Source organism: Pseudopodoces humilis, chromosome 1 (assembly GCF_049639895.1).
Source record: "Pseudopodoces humilis isolate 2021_Gansu_Grassland_sample_001 chromosome 1, ASM4963989v1, whole genome shotgun sequence".
NCBI lineage: Eukaryota > Metazoa > Chordata > Aves > Passeriformes > Paridae > Pseudopodoces > Pseudopodoces humilis.
Genome location: NC_142200.1, coordinates 71,440,558 through 71,463,368, shown reverse-complemented (window position 1 = coordinate 71,463,368; position 22,811 = coordinate 71,440,558). Strand labels below are relative to the sequence as shown.

The 22,811-nt window shown below is 39.2% G+C and overlaps 1 protein-coding gene across 3 annotated transcripts in view; it reads left to right on the top strand.

The window, feature by feature from the left end:
- Positions 1-22,811, top strand: part of SEMA5A (semaphorin 5A) — a 419,645-nt gene that overhangs the window by 362,303 nt on the left and 34,531 nt on the right. For all 3 annotated transcript variants that reach the window (XM_088054549.1, XM_088054546.1, XM_088054542.1), the window contains one exon: positions 21,034-21,259. In XM_088054549.1, coding sequence (XP_087910675.1) covers positions 21,034-21,259 — 226 coding nt within the window. The remainder of the gene's footprint in view (positions 1-21,033; positions 21,260-22,811) is intronic.

The window sequence follows — 22,811 nt, the reverse complement described above, 5'->3', positions numbered from 1 at the left end:
AAGACTCCAGAAAGTCAGAGGGAAACAGGTGTTTCTATAGAAGCATCAGGACTAGTCAACTGAGGGTTCAGGGGCACAGCAAATGGGGAAGGACCAATGGGGTACATAGACTGCAAGGCATGCTGGGGAAGACTCCTTTTGTTGCCCCAACAAAGAAGGAACTCAACTAGGAGCTTTCCCTCCAAGGGACAGTTGTAGATTCTTTGTTAATTGGCCCACTGGCCTCCACAAGAGTCCATATGAGAGACTCACATGCTTTTAGAACAGTTTGGAAGCTAGGTGAGGTAGTCTACAGCATTTAAAATGGCAACAGAGCCATATATTTGGGAAATTGAATCCTGTGTTAAGTGTACATGGTTTGAAAAATTAATATCCACTCATGAGAAAATCACAGACAAATGTATTTTTAATTTCTTTTTGAAATTAACTTCCTGAGTGTTAAAAATGAGATTCACTTAATAAATTATAAAAAGTTTAATATAAACAAAAAGACAATTAGGAGACAAAGGAAATAAAGCAAAGGGTTTAAAACGGCCGGGTGCCCTGGCGGGTTGCCAGAACACACCTGGTATCTCCGGAACACTCTTTTTATCCCCTCCTGCTGTGAGGGTTTGATGCATATTCAAACTTTTTCAAGAAGTATTTAACATGTCCCCACCCTGGTTATGCCTATTTAGAACATGCTCTGTTTGATTTCTATTTCTGCTGTTCAGCACTATTTTTGCTGGTCATCATTATTCTTGCTGATGAGCATTATTTTGAGTTTGGTTTCCTTTCTTCTGCAAATGGTCAGTGTTGATAACATTCTGGGCCCCTCATCCTTCCTTTGAGGACAGCTGGGCTTCATATCTTCTGCTGATAACAGCTTGGATTCTATTCTTCTTCTCTTGATAACAGCTTGGGTCCCACTGTCTTTGCCCTCTGGGGTTTCCTTGCTTGTACTTAGGAGATTCCTTTAAGCTTAAAACTTGTTAGCAAGAAAAAAAGTACATACATAGCTAAAAAGTATTTAACATATAATATTCATCTTAATACTTGCTAAAGCCAATATCACAACATAGATTTATAACATGAGCATGTTAAGCACAAATGTGAAAATTTGTAGTTAATTTGAATCTACATTTATTATCACAACTAGAGGCAAAGTTTTCAAATTTCTGTTTCTATGTTTCTGCTTTTCAATCAGCAACTTGTAAAATTTTATGCTATTGTTTTGATTGTCCTTTTATTTTTTGTGGTATTTTTTTCCCCACATAGCCAGGAGGCTCTAACACATGAGTTAAACTGATGCTTGCTACAGCAATTTAACTAGCTCAGGTGTCCCCCTTTAGTAGAGGTCATGTTTTCCCATAGCAGAGTTGGCAGAAACAAATATGTTGGCTTTTTCGTTCCAGTGCTTCCTTGTCTAAGTGATTACAAGCTATAACTGAAGATGATTTTGTGTTTATCTACTTGACTGTAGAAGCATTGATTGAGGTGTGGGCACACAGTCACAACTGTCAGCTCAGCTGTGACTTCTGCTCAGAGGAAAGGCAGATGTTTGCGGTATGATGACATATTAAATTGTGCTTAAGTGCATTTTTTATTCGGTTTGTTTCCACAGGCCTTGGTCAAGGCCTGAAAAAGATGTTTGTAGCACAATGGATTTTCTTTAACCTACCTTCTATACCTACTTGCCATAGGAGGTGTCTAGTCTCTCAACTTTGCTTTAAAGGAATTTGGGGAATGGTAGTTTGTGGTTTTTTCTCTCTTTTCACTTACATACAGAGGAGTGGCCTTTGAACTATGAAGATATGGATTTTCATATGCACATTAACTTTCCATCTTTGAATATCCTCTGAGTAGATGATTGGAACTTTCTGGTATTTGGTGTTTTTGAAGATGAGATAAAAAACATCTGGTGTTGGATGGATCTGGCAACTGTATCTTTCAATCTTCACAGGGCTTCCAAATCCATATTCACATCCCTTACTAAGTGACTTAATTTTCAGAAGTGCAGATCACAGCCTTTCTGCTACCTCATCAGAAAGTGCAGTGATCAGAATCTCTGAACCTGTCATGTTCATGTGAATAAATAAATCTCCAATGAGTTTAAATAATTCCACAGTTTAATGCATTTCAGTAAGCAGTTCTGCTTTTTACTGCACCTCCTAGCTTTGGACTGACAACTCTGAATTAAAGTTCATGGCTCCACATCTATTCAGTTTCTACCATTTCCATCACTTACACATTTGTTATTTAGTAAATGCTCTAACATTTTAAGTGTTATCTCAGGGGTGGTGACATTATTGGATTTTACCCTCCAGTGATTGATCTATCATTTAAGTCACCCTTTAAGCAAAAAATACAGTAACCAAATATTATGATAATCAGCTTTTCAGAGCAAAACCAGATTTCAGCTCTTCCCAAAATTGGTTTTCTCAAATTTTGCTTCCATTTTTTTATAAAGGACTATTTATCAATCTTTATAATTAAGGTGGGAAAACCCCCAAAAAACAAGTAAATGAGCTGCAATTGAATGCTAAATGATTGCATTCATAAATAAAATAGATAATACTTTAATAAATAAATAAATAAGTTTAATAAATAATAATTAAATAAATAATATATAAATATAATATATAAATTAATAATAAATAAATCATTTAATAAATAAATAATAATAAATTTAATAAATAAACAGATAATACTTTCACACTATCAGTTCAGTTTTGATGCACCAGATTAGTAGATGCATTTTTTCCCTCATATTTTGATTCTAAAATGTGATAGTTCAGCTGAACCTAAAAGATTATTTCATTGTAGAAAGTAAGATCAATGATGAACTGTAGGCTGGTAAAAGCATTACTTGTAATATAAGGATGCACTGATTATATAATTAATGACTAAGGATAAATTAATAAGTATCTGAAAGATTGATATCTAGATGGATATAAAATAATAATGACTGTTTTAATTTTCTGCATTACTTGGCAGCAGGTTTTTCACACGGTTGATTTTTCAGGTTTAAATATGATGGAGCTAAATGTGTCAGTGTGTACATTTCAAGAACTACTTTATAGCTGGGCCTAATTTGAAACTGCCTTGTTAAAGAGAGGAGCTATTTTGCTACATTGGCACACTGTGTGAATCCAAGCATCAGGTATCTAAGAATCAAATTTTTTCAGGTCACAAAGTAGCCAAGTAACTCTGGTGTTGCCTGTGGAGACTGAAATTCCTGATATTCTTCCACTTTTGGTGTTTAAAAATTTGTTGTTAGGTATCTCCTTTTACAACAAGAACATAGCTCTCTTTGTCTTTCTAGAAATCTACATGAAGGACAACACGAGATTAAGGTAATTTATAAGTAATAAGAGATTTGCAGTGATTATGAAGCAGCACTCCTTTAAAATTGATGAGTTGATTACCTTTTTATGTCTTTTTGACTATTGAATTATCTCCTAAATTTTTTACTCTCAGTTAATAAATACTTGGGTAGCCTTGACTTCCAGAAGTTTAAAAAAAATATATTTTAAGTTAAAAACTGTTTCAGCAATTTAGAAGATTTTTATCAGGAATTATAGGGCCTACATTAGAAATGTTACATTAGAAATGTTACTCCTCTCAGTAAGTATTTGAAACTAGTTGCAAACAATTGAGTTATTACAGCAAAGCAAATCACCCATTTTCCATCTGACTTAATCCTACTTCCTTTGCATCTGCACTTGTAATGAATGAAGCCACGTGCACAGATTGTTAGCATGGCCCAGCTGAGCAGTAGCTCCCTGAACTGCAGGAAGTCACTTTTTTCCCACTCATTGATCATACCTCCCAAAATGGAATTTTGAACAACCTCCTTTTCCCCACTTCTGAAGTACTGAGTGATCAGGGAAACTAAATTTATTTTCCTGGTCTTTTCAAATGGCACATTCCTAGTTTTAAAAGTAAAATTGAATTCCCTCTCTTTAAGTTTATTAATATGTATTTCATGGCTGCTATTTAAATGCTGATTTTAAATACTGAAAAGATTAATTTTGATTAATTTACAAGTAACACATCATTTACCTTTAATGATATTTATATTTCACCATCTACTTGTTGTGATGTTGCTCAGATTTTTGTCCTGGCTTTCCTACTGCAGTTGAGGCCTTCACTATGTGGCAATACAGAAATCACTTTTGAGTCAGTTTTGGTAATCCGTGCAGTTATTTTTAGGTGGGCAATCCCTTCAGCCTTGATTATTTATTATGCTATGTGTTCTGTTTTCCTCAGGTAAGTAATATCTTATACTTCCTTTCTTTGTAGCAGTCTAAATGGCAACACTCAGTCCTCTTTTTTCATTTTTTTTTTTTTTTCAATTGAATCCTTAGTCCTCTGGCAGGCTCTTCTGATTTTCTCAGATTTTATTGGGTTCATGTAGTGACATCCCCAGCTTCTTGACCCCCACTTTTGATGGTTCCCACCTCACAGTGGAGCTGCTAGAACAAGAGGCATGTTTTTTATATGCCAGATTGTAACACTGTATACAAAACCACAGACAAGGTGGAATTTACAGTAAGATTCCTGACTATGAACTGGAGAAAATGACCACTGGACACCAATCTCCTTAGCAGCAATTTACCTGCAAAGCAGTAATTTTTGGCAGTAGCAATTTCCTTTGGGAAAGTTTGATGAGTTTGACATAAAATGTAGCTTTCAAGTGGGGAGTTACACAGATGGCTGGTAGAAAAAGGAAAGTGGTAACTTTGTTCACTCCTAAATCTGATGGATTTATGAAGAGGTGATGAAAGTAGGAACTTTCCTTATTAAAGTAAGATTAGGGATATTGAATTTAGGAAGGATTTGAGTCCTGAACTATCCTAATCCACTGACCTGCACACAGAGCCTTGGACTCCTCCAGGGAAAAGGGACAAATCCACACAAATCCAGCCTTTAATTCCTTTTAAATTGCCCTTTACATCAGTGGGGATTTTTCCAATTCTTTTCTTTAAAATACAAAAAATTAAAACAAAAAGTTGTGTACAGTCAGTATTTGCAGACAAAACCCACATCTTTTTGGTTCAGAAGAAACTTATTTTTCTCCCTCTATCCATCAAAATATTTTTAAAACCCATTCTGGACACAAGTTTCTACTTTACATTGCTGCAGGATTGCACCTGCAGTAAGCAATAGTCTCTGCACTGGAATCAGAAGAACTCCTCCTATGGATCAACTGAAGCAAGAACACTGTCTACAAACTAGTATCTCTAAGTGTGGTTAAAATACAGTGGGGATCTCATAGATCTCATAGATCAAAAGAAATACTTTTAGGGTTTGTTTTCCAAATAGCTGTGAAATTTACAGGGTAGAAGATATTTTTTTTAATGGATTGAAATTAACGGGGTTTGAGTGTTCTTTCATGTCATGCTTTTGCCATAGTATTGTAGCAGCAAAATTACTCTCAACTAAGGTATATCTAATGGTATTTGGTTGAAGAACCTGGCATTTTAAACTGTGGAATAAATAGAAATATGATCATGGACTTGTCATTTGTTTGTTTTAGTTTGATAATGCTTCTTTAAATAGACAAAACTTTACATTTCTGTAGTAAAAATAAATGAACTATTTATTTTTTAAAGTTCAGTTAGTGATTTTTCTGTGTTTTTCAACCACTGGAAGATAAATTTTATCTTTCTTTTGGTTCTTGGAGAAAGAGAGGGTGTATTAGTCCTTCACAAAATTTACATTTTGATGTATAAACAAGGCCCCCTCTACATGGGAACTGTTTTTCTCTAGAGTTTTATAACCCTTTTGCATTTGGTTTGGCCTTTGATTTTTCTTGCATGTGAGGGTTATCCTTTCTTTTAACTACATATTGCTGTCGCAAACTCAGAGACTGAGAGATGGATGAGAGACTGAGGTTCTCATATTTTACAGCCCTGTCTTGTCTCAGGTGACAGACATTCTACACCATTTGACTTATGAATCAGCAACACTCTTTTCTACTGGTGTCTTAATAGCTGAAGAATTATTTTGGGCTAGTCAAATTGAAGTTTAGAGTAATGAAACAAAAAGTAAAAATTTCTAAGTACTTTTTAATCAATTGATTGTTTGGTGATTCAAACAATATTTGAGAACTAATACAATATATTGAAAGAAAATCATAAAAGGTAACTCTTGGACTGAAAATATTTAAATGCACTGTCAGTGTTGATTTAGCTGCTTTGTTTGTAACACTAACAGGTGAGAAAGAAAAACACAGATGAACTAAAGTGCATTCCACATAGACACACTATGTGCATCAAATAAATAAGAGCTTGTCAGGAGAAATCTCTCCATAATATAAACATATAAATGGGAACAGAGATCTGTCTGAATTCTGGTTTTAATGAAAAAAAAATGTACTTCAAATGTAGGTAATATTTTGATCTAGTTTTTTAAGGAGATATCAGAGCATCATGTTTTTGGTTAATTAACATCAAATTTAAACTAGGAGTAAAAATCTCAGAGATTCTCAAAATTTTTAGGAATTTGACTAAAGTAGCAATGCAGAGGCAAAAAAACATTTGTCAGTTCCATGTCCTCCAGGAGAAAACAGTGAGTTTTGTTGTTTTGTTCAGCGCTATTTAAAATAGTCCCCTCTAGTTTGAAATTACATTTTACTTGTCCTTTTCTAAAATAATATAACCAAATAATTCTAAATAATACTTGGTAGAAAACATGATGTTAATATCCTTTTTCCATTATGCAAAAATACTAGGGAATATAAAATACTAGTTTGACCCCATCTCTCCCTTCAGTCTGTGGAATGTCAGAGGTGGACTTCAGCAGCTGCTGTCTCCGTTCCTCTCAGCAGCACTATTGAAGCAGAGTGCTTCACTGCTTTTCTAGCTCTGTCTTATCACTGAGATGAGACCTCAGTGTTCCATCTGAGACTTTTATTCAACTGAGACTTACATGTGGTTACTTGATTAATGTGCCCATGATTCTAGCTTGTAGAATTGCTTTGGAGAGGGCCATATTCTTGAAATCCCTCTTGGGTAAATCATTCAAGCATTGGACAAGGTGATAAGAGGAAGATAAACCAACCTAAGGTACCAGTTTCCATACTCCCTCTCTCTTACCTCTCGATTCTTTCCTGATAGATTATGTCTTCATGCTAGCATCACTTAATATATCCATGTGTAATCTGGACTATGCCTTTTCTCTCCCACTTTCCTCACTTCCACATCTGAAGTAATTCAGGGTAAATTTATTGTTCTGCTTTTACCAGAGTTTTCAGCATCAGATCACATCAGTGTTCTCAACAAGCACTGTGTGGTTTTTGATTCCTCCGCAGCAGATGTGGTAGTCAGTAAAGCAGTGCAGCACTCACTGTTTGTGAGAGCAGCCAGTGGGCTCTGCCAGGTAATTTTTAGCACCAGAACTCCAAGGAGTCATCCATTCTGGCGATAGTCCTCTGAATTTTCTCTTGGAGAGACTATTTACTCTGGTAAATATTCTCTGGTTAAACTATATGTACTTTTGTTTCCCTAACTTTCTGAGCCATTCGTGGTTATTATCCAGTGTTGAATAGACAAGCATGGTAGGAGTCAAACTTTCATATAAACTATGCAGCAAGCAAGAAGAAAGGAAAAACTTACAAACGGTCTTCACAGACACTCTTCAGGAACATTTTTCTTTCTATAGTGGTAACAACATAGGAGAATGCTTTCTGTCAGGGTGCAAGAGGGAGTACACATCCTGAAGCATACTGAACACTGCCAGTCTGTCTTTCTAGAAGCGAGGAAACTGATGTGTTCATCTCAGAAGTGTATTTGGAAAGCAACATTCAATATATTGCCACTAAATTAACTTCTTCCTCTACTGTCGCCCTGAAAACTCAGCTTCTGAGCTTGCTAACATAGTTTTCTAAGGACTTTCCCAGGAGAGTAACTGTAAACATAGATATGTGTACATTCTTTCTGTTACACGTCTTGTGATGGGCATCTCTCATGGCCAGTGCAGTGAGAAAGTGTTATCCTGACCATCCAATCCCTGGCTGTAGTCAGAAGCCTATAAATCCTGGGAGGAAAAATAAACTCGCTCTTCCTTTCACCGCACCTCGACCTGTGTCCGCGTGATCTATTCATCTTCAGCGGTAACACTCTACTACCTATATTTATTGGCAGAGGTTTCATTGCATACCTCTGTAATTCTTCCAGAATTACATATTCTGCTTTACATGACCCTCACCTTTCTATGCCATGTCTTATAAAGAAAGCCCTCATATTTCTAGTAGCTTTTGGTTTTGACTGAAAAATATCAGTACAAAAATCAATAGTAAATGAAGAACTGAAGCTTTTAGACTATCATGACTATATTGAAATAAACATTGTAGTAGCTACTGTACTGGTTGATTTTTTTTTCCAGGTTACTTACTAATAAAAAAGAGTTTGGGTTTCAAGATGCTGGAAAGTAATACAGCACATCTCTTTTTCCAAGACATTTATCTTTGCAACAGAAAATAATTTGATTCAAAAATCTGAAATATGTTACAAATGTTAAATGGATTAAAAGCTGGTTCATTGACAAATTGAAAAATGTGGTGTCAATGGGAAGGTATAAATTACTGGGATGTGTCTAGTAGAGTCTGCCTGAAACCAGTTCTTGGGTCAATAGCACTTAACATTTTTATCAACAGTCTAGACAGTTTTATAAGACATTTTCAGTAAAGCTTGAACTGGACAGAGATTGGTAAGGTAGTAATTAATATATTAGATAATTGCAGAAGCTAATAAAACATATTTTAATATTGCCAAATACTAACAGCCTCTTGTGTGGGATAACAAACTAGAGATAGTTGTTAAGCTGTGATTTAAGAAAGGACAGGCTATCAAAGATAACTGTGTCTACTTAGACTTTTTGTACAATATTGTGGAAGGAAAAAGCACTAATGCAATAATATTCAATATTAAAGTCAGACTGTCAGACATATGTGGTGATTTGCATGCATGCTGTATTGGTATTACTTCTTCTAGAATGCCAAGTCATATTTTGGTATCCAGTCTTAAGGAAAATCAGGAAATAGGACAAACTGAAGACATTGGGGTGCACAGGACCTGGAGATCAGGTTTTAAATCCTGCTTAGATTTAATAAGTTGAGCTTAGTTTATCATTATGTATGCATACTTGGGAATGAAATTTCTTTTGTAGGTTTGGGACAAGAATCACTCTCAGCATCATTGATAAAGGCACAGCAAAATTCAGTGACTAAAAAATTAAATTAAGGGGAAAATTCAGCCTCATATTAACTTGCAATTTGTTAGCTTTGCGGATTTCTAAATAGCACAACAGATGATCCAGGAAGGTGATAGACTCATCAGTGCTAGTCGACTTAAAAAAACAGAAAAAAGAAAAGGAGAGAGTGTTACCGCTGAAGATGAATAGATCACGCGGACACAGGTCGAGATGTGGTGAAAGAAAGAGTAGAGTTTATTTTTCCTCCCAGGATTTATAGGCTTCTGACCATGGCCGGGGATTGGATGGTCAGGATAACACTTTCTCACTGCACTGGCCATGAGAGATGCCCATCATAAGACGTGTAACAGAAAGAATGTACACATATCTATGTTTACAGTTACCTTTCCAGGAAATTCCTTAGAAAACTATGTTAGCAAGCTCAGAAGCTGAGTTTTCAGGGCGACAAGAGAGAAAGGCAGATTTAATGATTTATTTTTTTATAGTTCATGTGCTGCAAGGAGAACAGTCATACATGTACTGTCCTAAGTCTAAAACATACCTGATTTAAAGAGTTGAGTCCTGAGGAGGCACGGAGTAATTACTTCCCCTGTTGTACCTAGTACCAGATAGTTTGCTTGTTCTTTGCTGCCTTCTGAGACAGAAACCAGACCAGGCTGACACTTGGATCCCAGAAAGGTAGATCATCTTTCCTAAATGGTGCCTGAGTATGACTTGTGATTGCCATAGAAGTGATTGACAGGTTTTAAGGTAGGAAGGGACTTTGCACAGCCCTCAGGAGGGAAAAAGAGTAGTCCAGCTGAAGCCTTTGGGCTTTATTTCTTTATTTCCGAAGTAACACAAAACTGTGAAAGCACAAAATTGTCACAAGTCTATGTGACCTCAGAAATTGAGAATCCCCAACACAGTGGCATGTTCTCTGGTGTATCACTGTATTAGTGGGACAGGGACTCCTGGGTATTTCTTTTCCAACTCTAACAGATGGAAAAATTAGAGAGGCTTTCAGATAATAAACTTCTTTCAGATTTGAAATAGCAACACAGATTTTAAATTAAAATATGGGTTGAAAGTTATTGCTCTAAACCTAATTGGGTATGTTCATGAGTTAAACTGTCTCTGAGAAGAGGTAGTGAACTGAGGAAAGTATAAGAAAAAAAGGACATTATCACCATGGGAAAGAGAGGAGCAGGTAACCTATTGCTTATTGGACCATGGTATCAACTGGTACCATGTTGGTACCAGTTATAGAGGTTATGGAAGAAGGAGGTTGCACTATATGATAAAACCATTATTTCTATTATTCCATTAGTGGATTTACAAACTTTAGTAGGCTCCTTTTCAGAAAGAGCTCAGTTTTTCACTCTCTTACAGGCAAGAGCTAGAGAGAAAATTTAGAAGTTTTCCCACTGATGCCTATTTCTTTTCATCTTTATTAATTTGTCAGTGTGAATTTATTTTGATATTCAATGGTTGTTTAACTTAATCCATATATTTTACAAAGAATTTGCATCAGATGAAGTATATTTTGTTCTGGAAAATGAATAGTGTGATAGACTGGCATTTAAGAAAACAAAGAGAAACACCTAAGGAAGTTAAAACCGCTGGAGGCTGATGGGAGTTTGTCTCCTGGCCAACAGCTGGCCATTTCTGAGAATTGACAGCAGTTTTAACCATTGAAAAGTGAGATCAACCTGTGAACACCACCTTAAGACTTAAGTCTGGGAATTTCTTGGTCTCTTTGTTTCCCGGCTGTGAAAGGTAACTGAGCTTTAGCTGGCTTCCTGTTCTCTGCCCAGGCCATGCAGCCCGGGCAGGGGCTGGGCTGAGCCTGCCACGGCTCCCAGCCGGGAGATGGAGCCTGCGGGGCTTGCCCCGGGCTCTGGCCAGGCCAAGCCGGTCCCTGGCTCGGCTGCAGTTTTTGCTGTGACTGAATTCACCAGAGACTGCCGAGTAAAGAAAGAAAGAAAAAAAAAAAGCTCTTGACCTGCAGCGGGCTGAGACAGTGACCACACTCTCCAGAGCAGCCATGAAGAATCTTCCATCACAGACAGCTCCAGCTGCTGCTCCGGCAGAGATCACAGAACCATCTACAAAGCCTGGGCAAGATTTTAACCCTTTCATTACCCAGATGAGACTTGCAGATTAATCCTTTTTTCCAGAGAAAGAAAAAGAAAAATCAACATGTAAAGAGACTTTATAAACTATCAGAGACAGTAAAGAAAAGAATTAAGCTTCAGAAAAGGTAAATAATAAGGAGATGCTTTAATTAAGCTGAAATATTTTTCTGTTAAAGCTATGGAGATGGACAATAGTGTTCTGAAAAAACTCCTTTAATTCATGACAGAGTATATGGTGTTATAAATGCAAAGGCAGATTTGGGTTAAATAAAAACAATTTATTATAAAACAATTTCTATAAAAAAATAAACAATGAGGAAAAACCACAATAAAACAAACAGCGCAGCGCTGGGTGGACAGGGGTCTATACCCAAAGGTATAGGTGTTCCCAAATCCACGAAGGAGGGTAGACTGTCTGGGGTTTTTATAGGGATTTTTAGCCTTGAGGCCAAATTCCAGGCAGGCACCATTCATCAACGGTCCTTGATTGTTGTATGAATTGATTTCCTGGCGTTGGAGAATAGAGTCAAATGGACGTCCGGACCGAGTCTCCTCATACGTAAAGAAGTTCTGGGTGGTTCTTGATTTCATTGTGGTTCAGGCCATCTGGATGGGATGGTTGGATCCGGGTTGGAGCTGATGGATATCTCGGCTGGATTTTTCCTTTTGTCTACCTGATGGCTTCCTCCAACGGTAGCCTGCAAGGCGGGGTGTTCAGGTCCGGTGATGAGTATCTCGTCGGAGCCTCTCCTTGTTGGCTTGATGATTCGTGTCCTGTCTATTCTTTCCCGTTGATGGGCACCGAGCCTGTCCCTGTCAGCTTGATGAGCCTTGTCCTGTCTATTCTTTTTCGTTGATGGGCGCCGGCTAGGATCGTTATCCTTTGAGTGGGAATTCGTGGCTAGATCTGGGAAGGGCTTGTGTGCCATACTGTACTTTATATTTTATATCATATACATTTATTTAGATTTCTACGAATTTTTACAAGTTCATTTCTCACAGTCCCCCGCCTAATAATCCATTACATTAAAAATTCGTGTTATTTCATCCAATTCTGCAGGGGAGGACTATAATTTTTTTTACTCACATTCATTTTCTTCCCAGTCCGTTAACGAATTCTCACTATATGTTTGTGCCAGGTTATGTTTATTTTCAAAATTCTTTAAGGCTTTCATCGCGTTTTCGTTTTCCTTTTCCTCCTCTAATTTCATTAGTTTAGAGAGAGGAGTAGGTCTCCCTTGTGCTTTCTCAGGATCGATTGGAAGGGTGGCAATCTGCATTCCTTGCACAACAGAGTGAATTAGTCTGATGAAGCAAGGAATTAAGCAGGGAAGGAAAATGATTCCGGCAACTGAACAAGTGATGAAAAATACTAGCTTCTTCCACCAAGCCCCTTGCCCGAATATCTGGTCCCACCAGGAGGCTTGTAGGATTGAATTCCATTTTTTTTTTTTTTTTTTTTTTTTTTTTTTTTTTTCTTATAGGAGTTTTAGACTGCCCGTCCTTAAACCTTGCCCCTGAGTGGTAACACTAGACCTTCCCCTTTAATTCACAAAGATTATACTGAGTGCTGTTAGACAAACAACGTTCTGGAGGACAGTAGTTAACTATTCGTCTGGTATCTGTGGCAGTTTGACACTGCTCACACTTCCCCAGGAGACGCTCCCCCGGAGGTACTTCGGGAATCATTCTCTCGGCTAAGCACACGGCTAGACTCAGGACAGTCAGGATTCCCCACCGGTGTATCCCTCTGCCTTGCCCTTCGCCCGTATAGAAATATACGGCGGGGATTACTATCTTCTCGGCAGCAAGGATATTCTTCAGGGGCCCTTGTAGTCCTTATGGCGTACCTTCTCTTGAAAGCAGCCCACCGAGACGACTTAATTGTGTCTGTCCTGCTCGGTACTTTGACTGTCTTTTGGCACTCAATTTTTAAAGTTTTTGCTTTGGAGTCTAGTTTACCTCTAATCCCCTTTTGAAAAAGCAGGTACCACTCAGGAGAGTTAAGTTCTAAAAACCCCGCCCGGGTGACAAGTATTAAGAAACGGCTAGTCAGCTCCTGTTCTTTAGTCAGACAATTGGTACACAGTCTCTTAGGTTTGTACTCTCCTCAACAGTGGGTTACTCAAATTTGTTTACAATAAGCACATTTAAAATGTATAAATGGAAAACAATCACAGTTTGCGTTGATGTAACTTATCTGGTCTGCAGCTCTACGATTTTAGAACAATCATGTACTAATTTTTCTGAATAGAAACTGAGCAGGATTTTTGTGCAGTGGTTTTCAATTCTAAACCGGGTGAGCTGATTAAGATGGCTTCATATTTTAGAAGCCTGGAATCAGTCAGCCACTTCTCTGCTTTTTGCTGCAATATGTTTTTTACATCGTGGGGAGTGTAAACTACCAGGGGAGGAAAAGTTATTTTCCTTGCTTCTCCTATTAACAGAGCCACTGTTACAATTGCTGGTAAACACGTAGGCCAACCCCGACTGATTGGATCTAAGATCTTTGAAGCCTATAGGCTTCCCTTTGTCTGCCCATTCCTGAGTCAGGACTCCCTGTGTTGTTTGTTTACTCACATTCACGAATAACTGGAATTCTTTATTCGTATCTGGTAGAGTTAGTACCGGGGCAGTCATAAGAACAGTTTTTAATTTCTGGAAATTAGACTCATCCTGTTCAGTCTACTTCAGCCTGTCAGTGTTTAATCTTTCATACAAAAACTTTACTTTTTCACTGAAACTCTCAATCCACTGCCTGCAATATCCCAAGAGCCCTAGAATTTGTCTAATTTGCCTTTTTGTTTTTGGTGCAGGCAATGCAAGGATGCCTGCTACCCTCTCCGGGTCTAATTTTTTCCTTGAGATATCCAATGTCTGAGGTATTTTATTTTTTATTTCAGGCTCTGTGAATTGCAGCTTGGATTTTGATACTTTCAAACTTTTCTTTCTTAGAAAGTTTAACAAGGCAATCGTGCTTTTCTTCACACTCTCTTCAGTCGGTCCAGCTATTAGCAAGTCATCTACATACTGCGAAAGCTTTGTCCTGTCTTCAAGAGCCAATTGGGTTAACATTTGTTCTAAAGCTTGTCTGAAAAGGTTCGGAGACTCCACAAACCCCTGGGGGAGGACCGTCCACCTTAGCTGTTGCTTACGGTTTGTATCTGGGTCCTCCCACTGAAATGCAAAATAATCTCTACTCCTTTCATCCAGAGGGCAAGTCTAAAAAGCATCTTTCAAATTAATCACACTATACCACACATCTTCTGGTGTGAGTCTATTTAGTAAAGTATAGGGGTTGGCCACCACCGGGAATCTAGTCCGGGTCCTAGCGTTTACCGCTCGTAGGTCCTGGACTAATCGGACGCTACCATCCATCTTTTTTTACAGCCAGGATGGGGGTGTTGTGTTGAGACATGCAAGGCTCTAAAGTACCCCCGTTTAGGAGGTCATCAATTATTTGTTTCAACTTCCTTCTCCCTTTGAATGCTATACTTCAGGGTTTATTTTCTCCTCATTTTTAGGAGTCAACTTAAATATTTTCACCACCAATTCAGAATTTTTAATCATGATATTAATTCTTAAAGTGACAATCATGTCCCTCCCCAACAAATTGTAATCTGCTTCTTCTACTAATAGTAAATTCTCTAAGCAAATTTTATTTTCAGATTCTATTTCCACATTTTTTATTACAGGCACTTCAAAGGGGTCTCCCTTTGCACCGATTACAAAAACTTTTTCTCTGCTAGCCACACATCCGTATGGCAATTTCTGCAGGGTACTTCTCTCTGCCCCAGTATCTACAAGAAAACTTACCTCCTGTCGTTGGGGTCCCACTTTTAACTTTATCAAGGGCTCCTTGGATGTTCTGGTCCCCAAATTAAAGAGCCCCTGACACTCCTAATCCTCTTGAAAAATTTTCTCATCTTTTATTCTTTGTTTACAATTCCGCTGAACGTGTCCTACCTTTTTACAGTAGTAGCACTCAGGGGGCTCTCTCCGTGGGGCCGGGGCTGCCCAGTGAGAACCTCGACTTTTTCCGGGTAGTGTTTTAAACTTACCCTGCATCTGTTCTTGTTTCTGGATCTCTTTTACCGCAGTTACTAAAACCTTAGCCTGCAATTTCTGCTTCTCATCTTCTCTCCTCATGTATACTTTTTGAGCTTCCCTTAGGAGCTCCTGGAGGCTTTTATCTTGCCACTCCTCGATCTTTTCTAATTTTCTCCTAATGTCCTCCCAAGATTTAGCAACGAATTGTGTTTTTTAACAGAACCTCCCCCACAGGAGAGTTCGGGTCAGTCCCAGAATAAATCTGTAAACTTCGCCGTAATCTCTCGATCCATTCAGTGGGTGGTTCCTCTTTTCCTTGACACTCTCTAAAAACTTTGCTAATGTTCTGGCCCCTAGGGACCGCTTCTCTTATACTTTGTACAATTATGCTCCTTAAATCCATTATGTTCTGTCTGCCTTCCTCCGTCTGTGCATTCCAGCTCGGGCTTACACTAGGCTATTTCTGGTTACCTGGCGTCCCCTGTGGATTGCGTCTGTCCCAGTCTCTGATCCCGGCTTGTTTAATCATTTCCCTTTCCTCCGGATTAAACAGTGATCTCAGGATTGCCATAAGATCGTCAAAGGTATAAATACTACTCCCTAAAAATTCATCTAACCTCTCAGCCACTCCGAGAGGGTCATCTAACAACCGCCCCATCTCTTTTTAAAAGCCCTTACATTTCCAGAGTTAAGGGGTACATTCACAAAACCGATCACTCCCGGGGCCGTCGGTACTTCCCTAAGAGGGAACAACCGGTGCCCCTCTTCACTCTCTCCCCATTCATTATCCATCATTCTCGCTCTTAAACGGGTTCTACTTGCGGGAGGGGAATTGGTGATTGTGGGTTGCCTCCCTGTTATCAATTGTGGGAATTCTGCCGCCACTCGGCTGAAGGGAGGAGTCCCCTCCGTTGTATGGGAGGGTCCCGGTTGTGGCGGCTGGACCGGCAGGGACGGATAGGGTGATCCCCAGCCTTGTGCAGGAAAAACCTCCAAGGAGGTTGCTGTGGTTACGGTGTTTACAGGCGGGGAAAGGGGAAGGGCTGCCGGCATCGCTGCTGGCCCCGACTCTCCCGCTTGAGACACATGTATCTCAGTGGGTTGGTCTCGGGGGCCCAAGGGTGCTGAGGGCACCACTTGATCTGCAGAGGAAGGTCCCGCTGGTCCTCGATACGGGGGTGGTAAGTGATCGAGGGGTTCCCAGGACTCAGCTCTCGACTCACGTTTTTCTTTTTGTTTTATTGGAAATAGCCCTACTCTGACATTTACCCAGAGCTTAGCATATTCCCTCTCCTCAGGATCTGAGGGGACCTTGTTCTCCACATAGGAGAACAACTTGTTACACGTCCATTTTTCAAATGTGCCTAACACTGGCCAAGTGAGGTGACTTCTCAACTCCTGTCCTCCCCAAACCTCCATACAATAATGTATTAATTTCTCCTTTGATTTCCCCTTCCTCTGGGGACAATCTTCCCAGTGTTTTAGCATCCACCCCAAGGGACTTTCCAGCGGGATGTCTGGTGATTCCTCCCCCTGATCGGAGGAATCTTTTCCTGTGCTTCTTCCTTGAAGCTTACTCTTTTTCTGCCCCATACTTCGCAAATATATTTTCTTACCTTTCTTCGACTTCTCCGGGAGTCGATATCTGTTTCTGCGTTGTGTACTTAGGAATCAAAATTTGCCGATACTCACCTTTCAGCGAGCTGAGCTGAGGTCTCTTGTAATCGGAACTTTTGATTCTTTCCTGGACCTCTCCCTGGGTCCGTTTACTAAGAGGGTTTACCAGTCTCGAGCTCGACAAGACGTCCCTTCCCCTCTTAGTACCTTGCGATCAGTTCCCGAGACACCCTTTGGCCTCAGGTTTTACGAGTGTGTGTCGAGAGAAAAAAAAACTTTCACTCTGTATCGCTTCCTTCGCGGCCGGCCAATTCCCTCGCGGGAGGATGGAAACGCGACCTTGAAGTCCGCACTCGCTTCGTGATCAGATCACGTCTCACACACTCGCCCGATCGCCCGCTCAACCAGCAGTACTTACAGCTATTTTCCTGCGTGGGTGTCCTTGTGCGCACTAGACGTTTTACGAGCAAAGCAAGCCGCGGCTTCCCGAAGGCTCTGTGCCTTCCGAGCTCTCCGATCCGGATTTTTTCCTTTTTATTGTGGTTTTTACCTCCGCCTAAATTTGGTTCGGATATCGGAATGAACTACGGGGGTTCTCAACTCACCAGGCCGCCAAAATCAGCGGGGGTACCCGTCCTGGGCAGCGAGATTCCCCGCAGTTTCTCCGATCCGAGTCACAGCACCAATCTGTTATAAATGCAAAGGCAGATTTGGGTTAAATAAAAACAATTTATTATAAAACAATTTCTATAAAAAAATAAACAATGAGGAAAAACCACAATAAAACAAACAGCGCAGCGCTGGGTGGACAGGGGTCTATACCCAAAGGTATAGGTGTTCCCAAATCCACGAAGGAGGGTAGACTGTCTGGGGTTTTTATAGGGATTTTTAGCCTTGAGGCCAAATTCCAGGCAGGCACCATTCATCAACGGTCCTTGATTGTTGTATGAATTGATTTCCTGGCGTTGGAGAATAGAGTCAAATGGACGTCCGGACCGAGTCTCCTCATACGTAAAGAAGTTCTGGGTGGTTCTTGATTTCATTGTGGTTCAGGCCATCTGGATGGGATGGTTGGATCCGGGTTGGAGCTGATGGATATCTCGGCTGGATTTTTCCTTTTGTCTACCTGATGGCTTCCTCCAACGGTAGCCTGCAAGGCGGGGTGTTCAGGTCCGGTGATGAGTATCTCGTCGGAGCCTCTCCTTGTTGGCTTGATGATTCGTGTCCTGTCTATTCTTTCCCGTTGATGGGCACCGAGCCTGTCCCTGTCAGCTTGATGAGCCTTGTCCTGTCTATTCTTTTTCGTTGATGGGCGCCGGCTAGGATCGTTATCCTTTGAGTGGGAATTCGTGGCTAGATCTGGGAAGGGCTTGTGTGCCATACTGTACTTTATATTTTATATCATATACATTTATTTAGATTTCTACGAATTTTTACAAGTTCATTTCTCACAATGGGAAGGAATGGAGTGTTCAAAGTTTGGATTTTGAGCAAAAGGTGGAGTAATTATGATACAGTGAGGTGCTGGAACAGAAGGGGAGAAGTAATAGTTGAAGATTTGGGGCAACTTGAGGCAAAGAGAAAACTTCTGTTTTTCAGGTGTGATAAATGTAACCTTGGATAAAAATTCGTGAAAGAATAAATAAGTATATAACTGTATTTGTAACAATGTAAAAAGTATATAAAATATAGTGTGGCCGAAGAATTTCCCCAAACCCAGCAGTAACTACCCATTCAGGCGGTAACAACCCTAGGCGACGTTCATCAGCCTGAAAGAAAGAGCAGGACACGAACAATTAAGCTAAACAAAGAAAGGAGCCAGGCCAAGATGCCCATCGACTCCACACCGCACCTGGGCACCCCTTCCTGCAAACCCTGACTGAAGATGCAATCAGGCCGGACAATAAGTGGAAGCCCAGCCGAGATATCCGTCAACTCCACACCGGACTTGGATACTTCACTCTGAGAGCCCAACCGAAGATACAATCAAGAAGCACTCAGAATCTTTTACATGCGAGAGGACTCTGCCCAGTCGTCTATTGATTCAGTTCCACGGTTCCAGGAAATTCATTCAACCAGCCATCTAAACTCTTTGTTGAACAGTAACTGCTCAGAGTTTTTGCCTCAGGACACAAAATCCCTATAAAAACCTTGGACAGTCTACCCTCCTTCGTGGATTTGGGAACACCTATACCTTTGGGTATAGACCCCTGTCCACCCAGCGCTGCGCTGTTTATTTTATTGTGGTTTTTCCTCGTTGTTTATTTTTATTATAAAAATTGTTTTATAATAAACTGTTCTTTTATTTAACCTAAATTTGCCTTTGCATTTATAACACAGGGAAGCTCACAGAGACAGATGAAAAGAACTTTTGCCTTTGAATAACTCATCCTTAAAAAGACATCCCTAGACTCATGGCCCATAACATACCTCAGAGTGATGTGAAATGGGAGGAAAAAATCTGACAACAGATTTCTGGGCAGCTGGCATCATAAAAATAGAAAGCTGTAACAGAAATAGTTTTCTTGTGAGAAACTCCATGGATTAGCAGAAGAAGACTTCTGTTTCCCTACAGAGACTGATGAAAAGATTCTAGCAGGAACTGGGGACTGTTTAAACACCAAAGTTCCAAAGTTTGTTGTCTCTATGTTGTCATGTGAACAAGGAAATGGTTGGGTAGTGGGGGTTAAAGGAGTTTTCTGGAAGTTTATTCTTATTTATTCTTATTCTTGTAGTTTTGTTAATAAACTTTCTTTATTCCTTTTAAGTTTTAAGCCTGTTTTGCTCTTGTTCTAATCCATATCTCACAGCAAGAAATAAGTAAGTTTTCTAGTAATTTTTTTGGTTACTACTTTAAAACCACGACAATAGGCAGGACCTACAGACCATGATGATACTCATCAGAAGACATAGATCATGGGGCTTGAGAATACTGACAGGTCTGCATTTCTGAGAATACTGGCAATTCTGCATTGGTTTCTTAAATGTCATCTGTTCCTTTTTGTGCATTGTAGCATGCCAGGCCTGGATGGTCTGGCAGGTGTTATCTAGGGGACTCTCAGTGTGAGGTCCAAATAAGAGTGGCAGTGAAATGAGGGACAGCCATGATTTAGTGACTCAAAAAGAGGTACTTTAATAGCAAAAACAACGAACACATAAACTGTACAACCTATAGGGATGCACTAAAAAGGCAAGATCCAGAGTGGAAACAGTAACTTATATAAAGTAGTTTAAGGGCAGAGTCTGAGGGTAAGGGTCCAATAGCATATGGGGATTAGGAATATGCAAAAAAATGTGACAAATTTCACCCAATAGTAACAAAAAAAACCCAGAAAACTTTCTAGTAATATTAACATACAACTTCCCAGGGGACAGTGAGGGTGAGTTTTTGCTCATCCTAACCTAAGGAGATCCTTCTTCCCCGGGCCTGATGGACTCCAACAGTGCATATCATTTCACAGGGAATTTGCTTCTGAGGAGAGGTTTAGCAGTTCTGGAGCTATGAGTAACATGCACCTCAGGGAGCCAGAGTCTGTAATATAAAACATATTTTATTTGTTGTCCCTTTTGAAGTATGTAAGCAATATGCAAAATGGACAGTGCTTTAATTTTTCATATGCCACTAGATGTTACCAAGGAATTATTTGCCAGTTTGTTTCATGTACTTGCACTTTATCAGAATTTTTCTTAACTAAAAAGCTTCAGCATATTTAGCTTCACCTTACTTGGGGCTATTAATTTATAAAGGATATGCTTGATTATGGTACTTGGAGTGTTTGATTTACTGTTTTTATGGATGTGATAAATCTAATTTGTACTGGTATATTATTGCTTTTAGCATTGTGGTACTGTGCTTTGCATAGAAGCTCAAAAAACACTTTCACCTTGAGACTTGTATTAAAAGTTCATTGATGATCAATGCTATTGAAAATGTTGAAAAAATATCAGACAATTTATTTAAAAGGTTGCCTTTTTGTCTGTTTTGAGGATTTCTGGGGTGTTTCTAAGGTTGTATTTGATGATTATGTTTATGATGACCTTTTTTTTTCAGGAATATCAGCCTTGTAACACCAACACCTGCCCTGAGTTAAAAAAGACAACTCCTTGGACCCCCTGGACCCCAGTGAACATTTCAGACAATGGTGGTCACTATGAGCAGCGATTCCGATACACCTGCAAAGCACGCCTGCCTGACCCAAACCTGCTGGAGGTGGGACGGCAGCGCATTGAGATGCGCTACTGCTCCAGCGATGGCACCAGTGGATGCTGGACAGATGGTGAGCAAAGCAACACAGGCTCATGATGCCTCCTGCAAGTGACATGTCTGCAGTTCCATTTTCAGCACAGCATGGAAGTTTCTGCTTGCTGGTGTTATGTGTAACAGAACTGATAATTAAAAGGATGGCATAGTGATCCCAGTAAGGAACCTACCCTGTAGTTCTTCTGAAGTCATTCAGACTAAATCAGAAGTCATCATCATTCGGACTAAGCAAGTGTCTTTCACCACCAGTTATGAGATTTGCCAGGTTATCTTAATTCTCTTCACAATAATCCTGTTCTTGTAAGATTCTGTTACCCCTTATACTCCTCCAAGCTTTTACTAGGGGTGAATTTGTGCAAAATTAACGTATTTACAGGATATTTTTCAAGAATATAGAATATTCTAAGAAGAACTTTTCCTCAGTAGTTAGAAATTAACAACTTTAAGATGCATACAGGTGTTTAAATAAATAAGGAGTTTGTGAACTGGATAATTTCTATTATAAAAGTTTATGTTGTGCTTTTGCTGATAGCTTAAAGTTCTGTTTATTTCTGAGATTGAATACCAAACTCTTTCAAAATATTTTCAAATTTAGAAGACTTTAAATTGGAATTAATTTGTTTCAGAATTTTCTTCTTTTCCCATCAGTAAAACCTAGTTCTGTCCATGTATAAAAAAAATTAAAAATAGAAGAAATTGTGACAGTCATTCTAATTTTATTAATGTATTTCATTAATTATTTAGTTTTAATTGTATATCAGTGTGTCTTTTAAAGTATTATATTTTAGTCATATAATCTAAAAAATATTGATTTTTATTATTATATTATAATATTTATAGGCCATATATAAGCTTTCCACTTACGTAATCTCTTGTATCTTCACAAGACCCAGGCTAGCTGAAAAAAAAAAAAGTATAACTGAAGGCATTTGGCTCCACAAGGAGTTTCTGAGTCCCTGGACTTTCTAATTCTTAGTATTTTTCAGACAGACCAACTATTGTGAAAGTCAGTTTTAAGCTCTTGCCTGTACTTGGTTTACATGTCAAGGTTTTGGTAGTGGGGAAGGCTCTGCAGAGTTGGCTTCTATGATAATATGCTAGAAACTTCCATTCTCCCCCCAGCCCCTTCATCTTGTACAAAACCTTTATTGTTTCAATTGGCATCTGTGTCTCTTTGGAGGGGGCAGGATGTTAGTAATTTTTTGAAGAAATATATAGTCGTGAAGTATGTGAAATCATAAAACAAAACCCATGGTACTCCAGATAAAACTTAGTTTTGTGCTCTATGTCCTTCCCATTTCAGATAATCTACAGTGTCAAATGTTGGGGCTTCATTTAGGTCTGCATAGCAAGGCAAATTGTGGCATTGAGCAACTGTTGACACAAGTATTTCTTCTAGTCTGTTTTCATTCAAACTAAATTTCAGACTTGTACTGTGCAAAGATTTTGCCGTGCTAGGATTGGTATATGACCTATCACTTGTCCTTAATGAGACTTCAAGGTGGTGCTGCTGCTTTTTGCTGTCTTCCAGCATTAGACATGGATGATACATTTTTAAAATTTCATGA